At 40.6% G+C, this 18,623-nt stretch overlaps 1 protein-coding gene across 1 annotated transcript in view; it reads right to left on the reverse strand.

The window, feature by feature from the left end:
• CNKSR1 (connector enhancer of kinase suppressor of Ras 1) overlaps positions 1–18,623 on the reverse strand; it is a 98,681-nt gene that overhangs the window by 61,307 nt on the left and 18,751 nt on the right. Inside the window, exons 6-7 of the mRNA XM_075853459.1 lie at positions 16,803–16,919; positions 1,446–1,505 (exon numbers count right to left, since the gene is read on the reverse strand). Of these exons, the coding sequence (XP_075709574.1) occupies positions 1,446–1,505; positions 16,803–16,919 (177 nt within the window). The remainder of the gene's footprint in view (positions 1–1,445; positions 1,506–16,802; positions 16,920–18,623) is intronic.

The raw sequence follows: 18,623 nt of genomic DNA on the forward strand, positions 1-18,623 counted from the left end.
GGCATGCGCAATTGAGTCCTTAGAACGCAGATATGGGTGAAAATGCACACTGGCACCTGAATCCACATGGCATCACAGTAATCATAACTGCTTTTACACAGATGTATATTGCATATGATTAATATACTGTTTAGCACTATATGCACTTTGTAAATGTTTCCAGTTGTTATACTAGTCACAGGGGACTTTCTGGTTGGTCCGAATATGAATAATATACTGTGAATATATTGTATTTTTCTAAATGTTTTGTCAATCACTTGTAAAAAGGACCAATTGTTATATCCTTATATAAACCTCTGTTGTATACACATGAATTAAGCTTGAGAAAGGCTCCAGTGTTCGAGTCGAAACGTCGCACCAGGGCGAAAAAAAGAAATTCACTTTTTGTATAAATTGTGTCCGCGTCCTAAGGACACGGATACAATTAGGTAAGAGGTCCCGCTTCACCCCGGTTCTCTGAACCGGCAGTAATTTATACAACCGGTTCGGGAGAACCAGGGCGAACTGGGCCCCCTTTCAGATAGCCCTCATTATAATCCGCCCCTGACCAGAAGTACAGCGTTTCTTGGATCAGCTTTTCCACACTATTCTTGTGTAGATTCCCAGGCTCTGACCCTCTATGCAGCTTTTATGGCTCAGGAGAGAGCCCAAGAGCTTTCCCCTGAGCTAAATGGGCTAGAGGTAACGCCGGTTCTTGAGTGGGGAAGGGAATGACAGGTCCCACTTCCAATCCTACCTGCTACTCCATAGAAATGCATTCCCAGAACACACATTTAACAAAAGCCTCAGAAAACTAGGTTTTTCCTGAGGAAACCCAGCTTTCCTGGATTCCTTTATCTTACCCAGCTCAACAAACGGAGTGAGATATACACCCTCTCCAGTACTTTCTCACTGCAGGTTTGTTTTTTTACTTAACTAATTTTTTTCAAATCATTGTTCATTAGTGAAATGCTTTAAGGGTTCTCTGCTACACAATATTCTCAACTTTTTGCACCTTTCTTTATACCATCAACCGAGCTGAAGACTTAAAAGGGTTGTCCGGGATTAGAAAAGTAGGTCTGATTTTTTTGTGAATGGGGCTGAGCTCCAAATACCAGGCTCAGCCCATGAACAAGAGTGGCGCCATGTATGGGAAAATTGCAGACCCTTGTTTCCTAATCCTGGACAACCTCTTTACTAAATCTGAGACAGGTTGGTGTGCTGCCCGACAACCAAATATAAAATGCAACAGTTGCTTAAATAGAAATCAGACTTTATCCATTTTTACCTGAACCAATGACAGCAGAAAGGGGGAAATACTGCTTGGCAGCAGACAAATCATGCCATTGACCTTCTTACACTGCATTATTAATCACATTTTTAAAATGAGAGAATTTCACCAAATATAAAAAAGACATATGAAATGAGGTATGAGAAATAAACTGCACAGAATTTAACATACTGACCTCAGGTGTTATCCGGCATACAAAATGCTGTCCAGAAGACGTGGACTTAAATTCAATACCCTAAGAAATAAACAACACTATCACCGCATCTGAATTAAAATAGAGCAAGAAGAACTAGCAGCTGCAGAAAGGTGAAGAAGATGCCAACTTCTCCAAATAACATATTACAACTTCACATGTATTCACAGGAGATTTCCTTAAAAGGGGCTGTCCGAGATACCATCATATTTTCAAAAACCCCTTTAATGCATGTAATTTATGTAAATACATTTGTAATATACTTACGTTTTCCAAAGTGGCCCCATTTCCAGATCCTGCCGTGGGGAACTTGACGGGTGACGTCACTCTCTGCACTGGCTCTGCCGCTTTGTTGATCTTGAATTCTTTGCCGGGTATACGACACGTTACTTGTCACGTGGTGTATATCGGCTTGTTCTGCTTCACAGCCCGTAACACGCATGCGCGGTCACTGCTGTTCTCGCGGTCCCTGCTGTTCGAGATAACAGCAGGGGCCACGCATGCGCGTTACAACAGAACAAGCCGATATACACCACGTGACAAGTGACGTGTCGTATACCCGGCAAAGAATTCAAGATCAACAGAGCGGCAGAGCCAGTGCAGAGAATGACGTCACCAGTCAAGCTCCCCACGGCAGGATCTGGAAACGGGACCACTTTGGAAAATGTAAGTATATTACAAATGTATTTACATTTATAAATTACATGCATTAAAGGGGTGTTTGAAAATATGATGGTATCTCGGACAACCCCTTTAAGTTAACAAACAATTAAAGCATAATTTAGGCACCATTTAATTAAATGGATTTTCCCATCATAAAATGTTATGGAATATCACTAGGGTCTGCCATAACATTGATTTATTGTGTGGTCCAACCTCTAGGACCCACGCTGATCCAGAGAAAGAATAAGGGGGCCTTCAGTTGTTTTACTGCACTATGGGGCTGCAAGTGAATGGTGCGGTGTCGCAATTTTCTGTACAGCAGGCGTCCGGAAGCATTGCTGTATGTGCTCTGGCCCCCTTCGTTCTAATTATCGCGGGGGTCCCGGCAGTCAGACAACCACAGATAATTAACGGATGGCATAGCCTAGGGATATGCAATCACTTAATCAGACTAAGAAAAGTCTTATTACTGGTGTCTAAAAAAACAATTAAAAAAGTCATTTAACACAAGGAGTACAAAATACTTCAAACGCACATCACGAGTTACCTATTTATACAAATTAATTTCTTTAATTTACATTAGTTACTTTTTAAAGAAGTTACATAAGAGGAACAAACATCGGATGATCTAAAACGCTCACAGCATCTATGTGTCAGGTAAGCATAGATGTTTTAGAATCCCAATATATCAATCAAAATGCGAATATGTGGAACTACCGCTTTAGACAATGTTCGAAAGCGTCAACTCTTCTACTTTGACTTCTATTTTATTACATTTATGAAATTTTACAGCTCTTTATACAAATTTTAGTCAGGTTTTGCATGTCAGTTTTTACTTTGAACCCCTAACTCCTGGTTCATTTATGGTTACGTTTACATTTGAATGGATCTACTAGTGACGTATTAAAATGTATTAAAAAGGGGGCGGAGCCTGTCTGAGCAAGATAGTAGACGTATGATAGGAGTGATTTCGCTACCGAACGCCATAAGCCCTTAATTCTGCAAAATACCTTCACTATGGGAAAAGTATCCGCTCAGGATAAATCCAATAAAACTTCTGCTATGCCTCAGACGGGACGTACACAACCTGAAATTAATAAATTCTTTCGAAAACACCAATGCAAAAAGCCAAGATGGCACCAGAGGCCTGTGCTGAGGACTCAGACGCACTTTGTATTTGTAGAGGGTTCCTGAAACTTTGCAACAGACTCCGTGCTTTTGGGGCGGCGGACAAATAGAAGATGTACCAACAACGCTCCCAGATTAAATCGCTCTCTCCTACTCTTCGATCAGGAGAAAAGGAGAAAAATAAAAATCTGCATCAAAGGGGTCCTTGAATCAGTCACTGCAGAGACTATATCAGACATGACCATGCATATTTTCTCTGGCCTACTGGGCCCCGAGAGGGCAGCCACAATTGTAGTTGAGAGAGCACAGGGCCCTAAGGCCCACACCTGCACAGAACGACCCCTACAAGGGATGTTGTGTGCAGCCTACTTAGTTTCCTGGACACAGCAGCCATCTTGGCCACTGCTCGAGCATAAGGCGACTTCACCTTTGCGGGTTACAGTTCTATCAGGACTTCGCACCTTTTCTCAGGCCACTTATTGATAGACTGCGCTCACAAAAAACACCTCACCACCGGCCATATCCTTTCGATCTCAATCCCTACAGCTGGGTCAGAAAAAAGCAGTCAAGACCCTGGATGAACTTCCACCTCTCTAGGAACACTTGTAGATGGATCCGTTGCCTATTGACTCCTAGCTACCCATGCCCGAAGAAGAGGACCTGCCAGGCCGACCCCTCTCTTCAAGCTTGGACTGAAGTGACTAAGCCCAAGTCGGAAAGGCTACAGTCAAGATTGCCCGACCCGTGACCTGGTCTGGTGTCTATGGAACGACGGCTTAATTTTTATGCAGGTATATCCTTAAGTTCTATTATGTGGAGTCCGTTTAACTCTGGGATCGTCCAAACGGGAGCTACAATGTTGTCCTGTGCTCTGTTCTACCCGAGTCGCTCTCTCCTATCATCTTCTCCTTCCCCTCCAGTTCTATTACTCCTAGCATCATAGAAGTTTAAAAAAAAAAACAAAAAAAACACCTCATGCGGCTCTAGTGCATTTTCAGTAGGCTGCTTACGATTTGGCACCTTTCATTGGCCAGGCTCAAACTCGGTCTTCCTTTACCCCCCTGCCATTTTCCTTTACCTTCATGTCACATATGTATTACTTCCCAGAACTCTGTGGTAAGGCAGATGTAGCTTTAATACTCCTCAGTCATGACTCGTCAGGCAGTTTGATTGTTCAAACGGTTATTAATTTACTATTCTGTTTTGATATGTTTGAGACTATGTAGACGTCCAACTTGGGCTTATCCTGCACAATGTGTGATATTGTTCGGCCCACATAGCCTGTTTACCCATTAATTTTACCAACTTTAATGTCAACTTCCAAGCGAAACGCAGCCAGATCTCTCTCGTCTCGGGCTAAAGTGGATGAGCTATTGTGACAGGAGACCTTTCCGTGTGGGCCACTTCCCGGTTTTATCTCATTGCACATTTAATGTCTAGTTCCATGCCGGAAGCTCTGATGCGACCTCGAGAGGGGTCAGTATTGTGTTTTACGCTCATACTCCTTTTTTCTGTAGTGACACTTTAATTGACACGGAGGGGAGATATCTGCTATTGAAGGGACACATTGGCAAACACGGTAGTCACAATTTGAAATCTTTATGCTCCCAATACAGGCACTTCTGCATGGCTGATGGAAGAATTTCAAAAGGTTTCAGCATTCTCAGAAGGCTTATTGTTGGTGGGTGGAGATCTAAAAACTTGACTCTAAACCCGCTCCTATACTCATCCGCACAGAAATCAGATATCTCTTATCTTTAAGCTTTGAGAGGTTTAAACCATGCCTTGAATTGAAGGACCTTAGTTTGACAGACATATGGTGCAACCTCTATGCGGATGATGGGGACTATACCAATTTCTCTAATGTACATAGATCTTATCAAAGACTTGACTCTCTCTTAGTAAGTAGTAGATGTCTCTCAGAGATTGAAGAGTCTTCTATAGGAGCAATAACTACCGTATCTCTGATCATGCCCCGCCCTTCTTTCGATCCTTGCTTCACATCCTTCCCTCCAGAGGCTGGAGTTGGAAATTAAATGATACGCTAAAATAGATTGCTCATTGATCTAACAAATTTCCCACATCGCATCCAGTCTGTTTTTTTTTACAATTAACTCTAAATCGATCACCAGCCAGACCTGGGAGGCCCATAAGGCTTACATTAAAGGTGAGTTTATCTCCCTTGGGTCTTATAACTAAAAAAACATATGAAGCAAATGGAGAAGCGCCACAAAAAGTCCCTGGCGATCAAAGAAAAATAGACCCCATCTTCGCTCCGCAGCTCGCTTAAATAGCTTTTGGACATCAAGTCGGCACATGTGTATTTGAAGGCTTGTCATACACATTATGCCCATGATGACAGAGGTGGCAAAGTTATGTTGCCACTGATTAAATAGGATAAGGAACGCACTTATATGCAACAAATTTGTTCTCCAAAGGAATTCTCCTCCTAATACACCAAACTTTACAACCTTCTTCTCAATTAGTCACCCCCATTACACAAGAAAAGGATTCTAGTACCCATACATTTTACTGGAATCTCTATACCTCCCTTCCCTATCAGAGGTAGACTACTCATTGCCAGTTTGCTGGCAATTTATTCACCATACCCTTAGTATATATGGCTTGAAACGGTTGCAGTAGGCTCAGAAATACATGAAGACCAATTTTCAAACCATGTTGTTTACTGATGAGTGCCGTGCAACCCTAGATGGTCCAGATGGATGGAGTAGTGGATGGTTGGTGAATGGCCACCGTGTCCCAACAAGGCTGCGACGTCAGCAAGGAGGTGGCGGAGTCATGTTTTAGGCTGGAATCATGGGGAGAGAGCTGGTAGGCCCCTTTAGGGTCCCTGACTGTGTGAAAATGACCTCGGCAAAGTACGTAGAGTTTGACTGACCACTTTCTTCCGTGGTACAAAAAGAACCGTGCCTTCCATAGCAAAGTTATCTTCATGCATGACAATGCACCATCTCATGCTGCAAAGAATACCTCTGTGTCATTGGCTGCTATGGGAAAAAGGAGAGAAACTCATGGTGTGGCCCCCATGTTCCCCTGACCTCAACCCTATTGAGAACCTTTGGAGCATCCTCAAGCAAAATATCTATGAGGGTGGGAGGCAGTTTACATCAAAACAGAAGCTCTGGGAGGCTATTCTGACATCCTGCAAAGATATTCAAGCAGAAACTGTTCAAATACTCACAAATTCAATGGATGCAAGAATTGTGAAGGTGATATCAAAGAAGGGGTCCTATGTTAACATGTAACTTGGCCTGCTAAGTTTTGATTGAAAGAACTTTTGATTTCTGTAAATATGACCTCCTGATGCTGCAAATTCAACAATTTACCATTTTAGTTCTCTTTACAACCTTTAAAATGTTTTGATCTCTGTTGTGCATAATAATTTGAAACAGTGCATTTTGAGAAGGCCAATTTCCCCAGGATGAGGGCTGCAATTCAGGACATAGACTGGGAACAACTGATGTCAAATAATGGTACAAATGATAGATTTTCACATCTACTTTGGGTAATTACAGTGCAAAATGTATTCTGATAAGTATAAACTACTAAAATTAAACCCCACATAGCTTACACCTCCTGTAAAAAGGGCAATGTATGACAAAAAAAAAAGGGCATTTGAAAAATACAAATCTGAGGGTACAGCTGTAGGATTTGTAAATTATAAAGAGCTTCATAAAATCTGTAAAAAAAAAAGTTATAAAATCAGCAAAAATACAAAATGACAGGCAGGTAGCCAAGGATAGTAAAACAAATCCCAAAAAATTCTTCAAGTATATAAATGCAAAGAAGCCAAGGTCTAAACATGTAGGACCCCTAAATATTGGTAATGGGGAGATGGTCACAGGGGATCGAGAAGGCAGAGTTACTAAATAGGTTCTTTAGTTCTGTATATAAAACAGAAGAAAGAGCAGCTGATGTAGCCGGTGCAGTTAATATATTAATATACTGAATTGGCAGAATGTAAATCTGGCCCAAGCTAAATAAAATAAATGTGCACAATGCCCCGGGACCAGATGGGTTACACCCTAGAGTTCTTAAACAGCTTAGTTCAGTTATTTCTGTGCCCCTCTCTATAATATTTAGAGATTCTCTAGTGACTGGTATAGTGCCAAGGGACTGGTGCAAGGCAAATGTGGTGCCTATTTTCAAAAAGGGCTCTAGGTCTTCCCCGGGAAATTATAGACCAGTAAGCTTAACATCCATCGTGGGGAAAATGTTTGAGGGGCTATTGAGGGACTATATACAGGATTATGTGACAAAAAATTGTATTATAAGTGACAGCCAGCACAGTTTTACCAAGGACAGAAGTTGTCAAACCAACCTGATTTGTTTTTATGAAGAGGTGAGCAGAAGCCTAGACAGAAGGGCCGCTGTGGATATAGTGTTTTTGGACTTTGCAAAGGCATTTGACACTGTCCCCCATAGACGTCTAATGGGTAAATGAAGGACTATAGGTTTAGAAAGTATAGTTTGTAATTGGATTGAGAATTGACTCAAGGAACGTATCCAGAGAGTTGTGGTCAATGATTCCTACTCTGAATGGTCCCCGATTATAAGTAGTGTACCACAGTGTTCCATGCTGGGACGACTATTATTCAACTTATTTAGTAATGATATAGAGGATGGGATTAATAGCACGGTTTCTATTTTTGCAGATGATACCAAGCTATGTAGTATTGTTCAGTCTATAGAAGATGTTAGTAAATTGCAAGCTCATTTGGACGCAATCAGTGTTTGGGCATCCACTTGGCAAATTAGGTTTAATGTAGATAAATGTAAAGTTATGCATCTGGGTACCAACAATCTGCATGAATCATATGTCCTAGGGTGAGCTACACTTGAGTCACTTGTTGAGAAGGATCTGGGTGTACATGTAAATCATAAACTAAATAACAGCATGCAATGTCAATCAGCTGCTTCAAAGGCCAGCAAGATATGGTCTTGAATTAACCCCATCCTCTTCGGTCACTTTTGAACATCCTGACAGAGCCTCATTTTTCAACTCTGATAATGCTTTAACCTACCCAAGTGATTCTGAGATTGTTTTCTCGTGACACATTGGACTTTGGGTTACTGGCAAAATGTGCTTGATACATTCAGTATTTAAATGTGAAAAACAGAGAAATTTAGCGAAAAATTGCAAAAATTAGCATTTTTCTAAATTTAAATGCATATGCTTGTAAGACAGGCAGTTATACCACACAAAATAGTCGCTAATTAACATCCCCCATATGTCTACATTAGATTGACATGTTTTTTTTTAACATCCTTTTATTTTTCTAGGTTGTTACAAAGCTTAGAACTTTAGCAGCAATTTCTCACATTTTCAAGAAAATTTCAAAAGGCAATTGTTACAGGGGCCAGTTCAGTTGTGAAGTGGCTTTTAGGGCCTGATATATTAGAAACCTCCAAAAAGTCACCCCATTTTAAAAACTTCAACCGTCAAAGTATTCAAAACCGCATGTAGAAAGTTTAACCCTTTAGATGTTTCACAGGAATTAAACCAAAGTAAAAGGTGAAATTTACAAATTTTATTATTTGTTGTTGCAGAAAATAATTTGTAATAAATTTTTTTTTTGTAATGCAGAGTTTTACCAGAGAAACGCAACTCAATATTTATTGCCCAAGTTCTGCAGTTTTAGGAAATATCCCACATGTGGCTCTAGTGTGCAACGGGACTGAAGCACCGGCCTCAGAAGCAAAGGAGCAGCTAGAGGATTTGGGCCTCCTTTTTATTAGAATATATTTTAGGCACCATGTCGGGTTTGAAGGGCTCTTGCGGTGCCAAAACAGTAGAAATCCCCCAAAAGTGACCCCATTTGGGAAACTACACACCTTAACGAAATTATCTAGGAGTATAGTGAACATTTTTACTTTAAAGGTTTATTGCAGAAATTATTGGAAGTAGGCCGTGAAACTGGAAATCTACATTCTTTAAAAGAAAATGTAGGTTTAGCTAATTTTTTCTCATTTCCACAAGGACTAAAGGAGAAGAAGCATTGCAACATTTGTAAAACAATACCCCATATGTGGTAATAAAACGGCTGTTTGGACACACGGCAGGGCTGAGAAGGGAAAGAGCGCCATTTGGCTTTTGGAGCTCAAATTTAGCAGGAATGGTTTGTGGAGACCATGTCACATTTGAAGAGCCCGAGGGGACAAAACAATGAAACTGCCCAAAGAGTGACTCCACTTAGGTAACTACACCCCTTAAAGAATTCATATAGAATTTATTAGAATTGGGAAGTGAAAATAAAAACAAATCATTTTTCTATAAGACGTAGCTTTAGCTCAAAATTTTTAATTTTCTCAATAAAGGAAAAAAAGAACCCCAACAATTGTAAAGCAACTTCTCTGGAGTATGGAAATATGTGGTCATAAACTGCTGTTTGGGCACATGGCAAGGAACAGAAGAGAAGTAGTGGCATTTGGCTTTTGGAGTACAGATTTTGATGGATTGGTTACTTGACACCATGTCGCTTTTTCAAAGCCCCTAAGGTACCAGTACAGTGGAAACTACCCAAAAGGGACTCCATTTGTGATACTACACCCTTTGAGGAATTAATCTCGGGGTGTAGTGAGCATTTTGACTCCACAGCTGTTTCATAGACTTTATTTGAATTGGGCAGTGCAAATAATAATTAAATTTATTTTTCCAAGACGTAGCTTTAGCGCAAACTTTTTCATTTTCTCAAAAAATAAAGCTGTAAAAGAACCCCAACATTTGTTAAGCAATTTCTCTCGAGTATGGCAATACCCCATATGTGGTTATAAATTAATTTTTGGGCACACGGCAGGGCTCAGAAGGGAAGGAGTGCCATTTGGCTTTCGGCGTACAGATTTTGCTGTATTGGTTTCTGGTCGCTATGTAGCATTTGCAAAACCCATGTGGGACCAAAACAGTGGAAACCCCCCAAAAGTGACCCCCATTTTGGAAACTACACCCCTCAAGGTATTCACCTAGGCGTGTAGTGCGCATGTTAACCCTGCAGGTGTTTTGCATAAATTAGTGTGCACTCGATAGGGCAGAGTGAAAATTGTATTTTTCCATAGATATTCCAATATGTGGTGCCCAGCTTGTGCCACCATAACAAGACAGCTCTATAATTATTATGCTGTGTTTCCCGGTTTTAGAATCATCCTACATGGGGCCCTAATCTTTTGCCTGGACATTTGACAGGGCTCAGGAGTGAGAGAGTACCATGCGAAATTGAGACCTAATTTGGCGATTTACACAGAATTGGTTCACAATTGCAGAGGCTCAGATGGGAAATAATAAAAGAAACCCACAGAAGTGACCCCATTTTAGAAACTACACCCCTCAAGGCATTTATTAAGGGGTATAGTAAGTATTTTCACCACACAGGTCTTTTCCATAAATAAACGAGCTGCATATGGTGCAAAGTAAAAATTAAACATTCCCTAGATATGCCAATTCAGTGGCAAGTATGTCGTCCCCAACTTATGCCACTGTACACACACCTGAAAATTTGTTAAAAGGGTTCTCCCGGGTATGGCGGTGCCATATATGTGGAAGTAAACTGCTGTTTGGGCACGCTGTAGGGCTCAGATGGGTGGGAGCGCCATTTGGCTTTTGTAGCGTAGATTTTGCTTGGTAGTAGTTTTGTTTGAGTATATCAGGGGCATAGTCAGATGGTATAATAATGGGGTAAACAATAAAATAATAATAAGTGTGTTACGCTGTGAAGTAATCCTTTCTGCACAAGCCAGTGTCGCACTGATAAACTGTGGTCCTTCCTTATCCCCCTTTTGGTCCACACTCCGCACCTTTGCAGTTTGGGGAATTTTGCTAGGAAGTGTTGCCCTGGTATAATACGGGCACCTTCGCTTCTAGCAGATATGTTTGGGCCCCCCTTCCTGGTTCCCTAATTTTAGGGCCCAGATAAATCGCCTCTTGAAACAGACGAACTGTTCCCCTCTGATCTGCACAGCTGCATATTTTTTATTTCCTGACTTATGGAAGCCTTAATTAATTTTATTTTTTCATAGACATAGTGGTATGAGGGCTGTTTTTTTGCAGGACGAGCTGTAGTTATTATTGGTACCATTTTGGGGTACAGGTGACTTTTTGATCACTTTTTATCCTATTTTTTGAGAGGCAAGGTGACCAAAAAACAGCAATTCTGGCAGTTTTTTTATACAGCGTTCATCATGCGTTATGAATGACATGTTAACTTTATTCTGCGGGTCAGTACGATTCCGGCGATACCTAATTTATAGCACTTTTTGCACAATAAAATTACTATTGTAAAAAGAATATTTTTTCTGTCGCCATGTTGAGAACCATAACTTAATTTTTTCGTCTATGGAGCTATATGACAGCTTGTTTTTTGAGAGATGAGCTATAGCTTTTATAGGCACCATGTTTGGATGCATGCGACTTTTTAATCACTTTTTATTTCAATTTTTGTAGGGCAAAGTGACCAAAAAACTGAAATTCTGGTATTATTTTTAAAGTTTTTTTTTTTACGCCGTTCACCGCGTGGAATAAATAACATAACATTTTTATAGTTTAGGTCGTTACAGTCACAGAGATACCAAATATGTATGTTTTATTTATTTTTTTCAATAATAAAGTACTTGATAAGGGAAAAAGGGCGATTGTGTTTTATTTAGTTACCTAAAACTTATGTTTTTTTACAACTTTTTTTTTTTTTACACTTTAGTTTAGTCCCACTAGGGAACTTGAAGGTCCAACTGTCAGATTTTTTTTTTCTAATATATTGCACTACCTACGTAATGCAATGTATTAGATCTTTCAGTCATTCACTGACAGCAAGCAGATTAGGCTTCGCCTCTGTCTTCGGCTTCCGTAATGGAAAACAGGATGCCATTGTTAGGTCTCCTGGTGTCATAATAGCAGTCGGCAGTCGTGCGATTGCAGGGCACAGCTGGCGATCTGCTAGCAACCACAAAGATGCAGCGATCGCATCTGATCGCTGCATCTGAGGGGTTAATGGCAGGGATCGGAGCTAGCTCCGGTTCCTGCCATTACAGGTGGATGTCAGCTGTAACATACTGCTGATATCCACCGCTGATGACGCCGGCTCATCTTCTGAGCCAGCACCACCTTGCCGGTGGCTACAGAAGCCTTTCAAGCCCCGCTATAAATTAGGTATCGCCAGAATCGTACAGTCACGTAGAATAAAGTTAACATGTAATTTATAACGCATAGTGAACGCTGCATAAAAAAAATAAAAAATAAAAAAAAAATGCCAGAATTGCGTTTTTTGGGTTACCTGGCCTCCCAAAAAAATAGGAGAAAAAGTGATCAAAAAGTCACCTGTACCCCAAAATGGTACCAATAACTAAAGCTCATCCCGCAAAAAAACAGCCCTCATACCACTATGTCTATGAAAAAATAAAATTAGTTAAGGCTTCCATAAGTCATGAAATAAAAATATGCAGTTGTGCAGCCCGAGGGGAACATTTCTTCTGTTTCAAGAGGCGATTTATCAAGGCACTAAAATTAGGGAACCAGGAAGGGTGGGTCCCAAACATATCTGCTAGAAGCGAGGGTGCCCGTATTATATCAGGACAACACTTCCTAGCAAAATTCCCCTAACTGCAAATGTGCGGAGTGTGGACCAAAAAGGGGATAAGAAAGGACACCACTTATCAGTGCGACACTGGCGTGTGCAAAAAGGTTTGCTTCACAGCGTAACACATCTATGCATCATTTTATTGGTTTTTTTTACCCATTATACCATCTGACTATGCCCCTGATATACTCTGCCCAGTTTACATATGCCACCAAATTATAAAGGGAAACACCAGCAATACTCAAACAAATCCACTACCAAGCAAAATCCGCCCTCCAAAAGCCAAATGGTGCTCCCTCCCCTCTGAACCCTACAGCGTGCCCAAACAGCAATTTACTTCCACATATATGACATCACCATACCTGGGAGAACCCTTTCAACAATTTTTGGGGTGCGTCTCCCCAGTGGCATAAGCTGGACACAACATATTTGCCACTGAAATGGCATATCTAGGGAAAAATTTAATGTTTTACTTTGCACCATCCGCAGCACATTAATTTATGGAAGAGACCTGTGGGGTGAAAATGCTCACTATACCCCTTAATAAATCCCTTGAGGGGTGTAGTTTGCTAAATTGGGTCACTTCAGGGGTTTTTTATTATTTTTACACCTCTTTATTTCACACGCCTCTGCAAATGTAAACCAATATTTTGTAAATCGCCAAATTAGGCCTCATGGTACTCTTTCAATCCTGAGCACCGTCAAATGTCCAGGCAAAAGATTAGGGCCGTATGTAGGGTGTTTCTAAAACCGGGAAACACAGCATAATAATTAGAGATCTTTCTTGTTATGGTGGAACAAGCTGGGCACCACATATTGGCATATCTATGGGGAAAAAAAATCCCATTTTCACTCTGCCTTATCGAGTGCACACTAATTTCTACAAAACACCTGCAGGGTTAACATGCTCACTACACCCCTAGGTGAATGCATTCAGGGGTGTAGTTTCCAAAATGGTCAGTTCTGGGGGGGTTTCCACTGTTTTGGTTCCACAGGCGCCCGTAAACCAATCCTGCAAAATCTGCACTCCAAAAGCCGCTCCTTCCCTTCTGAGCCCTACAGTGTGCCCAAATGGGGTATTGCCGTACTCTGGAGAAATTGCTTTACAAATGTTAGGATTCTTTTTTTCCTTCATTTATTGAGAAAATAAAACATTTGAGCTAAAGCTACGTCTTATTGAAAAGGGATTGTTTTTATTTTCACTGCCCAATTCTAATAAATTCTATGAAACATCTGTGGGGTCAAAATGCTCACAATACTCCTAGTTGGATTCCTCAAGGGGTTTAGTTTCCTAAATGAAGTCACTTATTGGGCATTTTCATTGTTTTGTCCCCTCAGGTAATTTGCAAATGCGACATGGCCTCCGCAAACCATTCCTGCTAAATGTGATCTCCAAAAGCCAAATAGCGCTCTTTCCCTTCGAAGCCCTGTCGTGTGTCCAAACAGCCATTTATGACCATATGTGGGGTATTATTTTACTCAGGAGAAATTGCATTACAAATTTTGCGGTGCTTTTTCTCCTTCAGTCCTTGTGGAAATGAGAAAAAAAAAAAACACATTTTCTTTGAAAAAAATTTTGATTTTTCATTTTCAGGGCCTACTTCCAATAATTTCTGCAAAAAACCTGTGGGGTCAAAACGCTCACTATACCCCTAGATAATTTCCTCAATGGGTGTAGTTTCAAAAATGGGGTCACTTGTGGGGGGGGGGGGGGGGGTTTCCACGGTTTTGTAAATTGCTTTACAAATTTTGCGGTGCTTTTTCTCCTTTAGTCCTTGTGGAGATGAGAAAAAGAATAAATAAATATAAAAATCGCTAAGCCTACATTTTCTTTGAAAAAAATGTAGATTTTAATTTTCACAGCCTACTTCCAATAATTTCTGTAAAAAACCTGTGCGGTCAAAATGCTCACTATACCCCTAGATAATTTCGTTAAAGTGTGTAGTTTCCCAAACGGGGTCACTTTTGGGGGATTTCCACTGTTTTGGCACCGCAAGAGCCTTTCAAACCTGACATGGTGCCTAAAATATATTCTAATAAAAATAAGGCCCCAAAATCCTCTAGGGTCTCCTTTGCTTCTGAGGCCCGTGCTTCAGTCCAGTAGCATGCTAGGGCCACATGTGGGATATTTCCTAAAACTGCATAACCAGGGAAATAAATATTGAGTTGCATTCGTCTGGTAAAACGTTGTGCTTAAAAAAAATAATTGATTAAATATTCATTTCTGCAAAAAAATATGAAATTTGTAAATTTCACCTCTACTTTGCTTTAATTCCTGTGAAACGTCTAAAGGGTTATGAAACTTTCTAAATGCTGTTTTGAATACTTTGAGGGGTGAAGTTTTTAAAATGGGGTGACTTATTGGGAGTTTCTAATATAGAAGGCCCTCAAAGCCACTTCACAACTGAACTGGCCCCTGTAAAAATAGCCTTTTGAAATTTTCTTGAAAATGTGAGAAATTGCTGCTAAAGTTCAAAGCCTTGTTACGTCCTAGAAAAATAAAAGGATGTTCAAAAAAACGATGCCAATCTAAAAGTAGACATATGGGGGATGTTAATTAGCAACAATTTTGTGTGGTATAACTGTCTGCCTTACAAGCAGATACATTAAAATTTAGAAAACCGCTAATGTTTGACATTTTCCACAAAATGTTGGTGTTTTTCACAATTAAATACTGAACGTATCCAGCAAATTTTGCCAGTAATAAAAAGTCCAATGCGTCACGAGAAAACAGTCCTGGAATTGCTTGGATAGGTAAAAGCATTCCGAAGTTATTACCGCATAAAGTGAAACATGTTAGATTTGAAAAATGAGGCCCTAGGAAGGTCAAAAGTGGCCAAAGAGGAAAGGGGTTAAATATGCAGTCTGATCTGCAGGCCGCATGTTATAGAGGAGAAGCGGATTCGATTTATGCATAGTTTTTGGAGAATAGTATACTGTAACTTGTATTTTATATTTATTAAACGGGGCTGTCCCACAGAGGACATTGATCGCCTATCTACAGGATAGTTGAAAAATGTATGATAGCTGCAGGTCTGACCGCTGGGACCCCCAGCGAACATGGAAACAAGGGTCCCATGTGCCCCATTTAAATGAAGTAGTAGTGAGCACACAAGAGACCTCGTTCTCATGATCGCTAGGGGTCCCAGTGGTCAGACCCGCAGCAAATATACATTTATCGGTTATCCTCTGAATAAGTGATAAATTTTTTCGTGGCACAACCCCTGCAAATCCCTGCTTACAAATCCAGTGGGCAGTCCTACTCCGTGATTGACATCTATATTGGTATATACAGGAAACTCATACAGGAAAGGCTGTCAATCAATAGTGGAAACTGTCCACTGGACTCCGAAGCCCAGAATAAGTAGGTATATAAATGAATAAGATACAAGCTACACAATTGATTCCTACAAAATTGTAGGTCAATCTGCTAAGGTATTCCTGCAATATAACATGCTGCCCATATATTGGAGAAAGTTTTCAAGGTGGTAGATTCACTTAAACTTCTAAGTTCTCCAAAAGAACTGCGATCGGCTAACCTAGTGATCGCAAGGTGCAAACCGCATCCCATTTAGAACTCTGGACAATTCTTGTGGCCAAAGTTAAATGACATGTCCTGTGGTCATCAGTGGATACAATAGCCGTCAGTCACAGCTGGAAATGGTACAAATAGCATAAGCATAATCTCTACGTAACTACTATGATGCTTAGAAAGAAAGAAAAAAAAAAACCTTCCGCAAAACAATACTGTATTATTTATTTGGAATGAAAGCTACATGAAGTACTTTGCAAATGTATCTAAAATGTATACTTTAGTGACCAAGGCCTATAAAATCAGAAGACAGAAAAAAGAGAAAGGGTTAGATACCTATAGCTATTACTTACAGAGCGGGAAAGAAGACATAAGAAAACAAAAGTTTAATACAATGCTGGATTCAACACCGTTATAAATCCCTTCGCTCACCAAACTGCTTGAAGACGCTGGATAAATGTGCACCAGCTCGAGTGTTGCGGTCTGACTAAGGAGGCTCTCTGGACTGCAGCTCAAAATACTCCTACATATTCCACAGATATTTTCACACTGAGAAAAAAAAAAGTAGTCTTATCAATTAGCATATACAGCAAAAAGGCGACTGAAGGGATCAGCAGGACAGACGGTGGGATAAGAGGAATGTTACAGAAGCCATTCAAAAAGTCAACAAATCACAAGATGTCATGAATAAGCACAAGCAGGTAAGTAGGTAAAGGGTAAGGCATGAGTACAAATGAGGAAAGTTTACAGAGAGTTCTTGCCAGTTTAGAAAGCAGAATATTAAGGGAGGATGAGATCACGGGTACTCTGAAGTGGCCAGGCACAGCTTGTGATTACATTACGAAATGGTAAGACATATGATATGCAAAAATAAAAAATCCTCATACAGCAAGTACGAAGTTCAAAAGGAAAGTTATCTAAAGGAGGATTTTTGTTCCCACCATAAAACCTGTTTCTCATTGAATACATTGGGAACACCGCACCATGGGTATATGCTCCTGCCACTGGGAAGCGACAATAGGCGGGAAAGAGTTTTGGCTCCGCCCAGGCATGCCATACCCTTCCCACAGACACTGGCTAATTTAGTTTGTACCAAAGCATTAGAAAAGAAACCTGTCCACGGTCCCACGAGAAAATGTGATTAACCCCTTCCCGACCACCCATTGTCATTTGACGGCAGGCGGTGCAGGTCCCGTGTGTCTACAGTGACTCTTTTGGAGTGACGTAGAAAAGCATAGGAGAGCACATTCTCTAAGCAGGATATGTTACTAACAGCTACTGTACTTCAAGTGGTTGTCCGAGATTAAATGACTGTGTTAAAGAGGCTCTGTCACCAGATTATAAGTGTCCTATCTCCTACATAATCTGATCTGCGCTGTAATGTAGATAACAGTGGTTTTTATTTTGAAAAACGATAATTTTTGAGCAAGTTATGAGCAATTTTATATTTATGCTAATTAGGTTCTTAATAGACAATCACTCAGACTAATAGACAATGCTCATAACTTGCTCAAAGTTGATTGTTTTTCAAAATAAAAACCACTGTTATCTACATTACAGCACCGATCACATTATGTAGGAGGTAAGGCACTTAGAATCTGGTGACAGGCCCTCTTTAATGCTTGTAATTTATAAATGTAAATACATTTGTAATATACTTACATTTTCCAAAGTGGCCCCGTTTCCAGATCCTGCCGTGGGGTAGTTGACGGGTGACGTCACTCTCTGCACTGGCTCTGGCCGCTGTGTTAATCTTCAATCCTTTGCCGGGTTTACGACACGTCACTTGTGATGTTTCGTGTATGGGCTGTTCTGCGGCACAGCCCGTAACGCGCATGCGCGGTCCCTGCTGTTCTTAAGATAATAGCAATGGCCGCGCATGCGCGCTGCAACAGAACAGCCCATGCACAACACGTCACAAGTGAGATGTCGTATACCCGGAAAATAATTGAAGATCAACACAGCGGCCAGAGCCAGTGCTGAGAGTGATGTCACCCGTCAAGTTCCCCACGGCAGGATCTGGAAACTAGTCCACTTTGGAAAATGTAAGTATATTATAAATGTATTTACATTTATAAATTACAAGCATTAACACAGTCATTTAATCTCGGACAACACCTTTAATGAAGCCTTTTCAGTACAGCTGGGAATCAGAAGAAAATGCTGACCCCCAGCTATTTAACCCGTTGATCGCTGCGGTTTGTGACCATCATGATCCTCTGGGACTCCCCTCTTCGATTGCATCACTGGAAA

This window comes from Rhinoderma darwinii, chromosome 2 (assembly GCF_050947455.1).
Source record: "Rhinoderma darwinii isolate aRhiDar2 chromosome 2, aRhiDar2.hap1, whole genome shotgun sequence".
In the NCBI taxonomy this organism is placed as follows: Eukaryota; Metazoa; Chordata; class Amphibia; order Anura; family Rhinodermatidae; genus Rhinoderma; species Rhinoderma darwinii.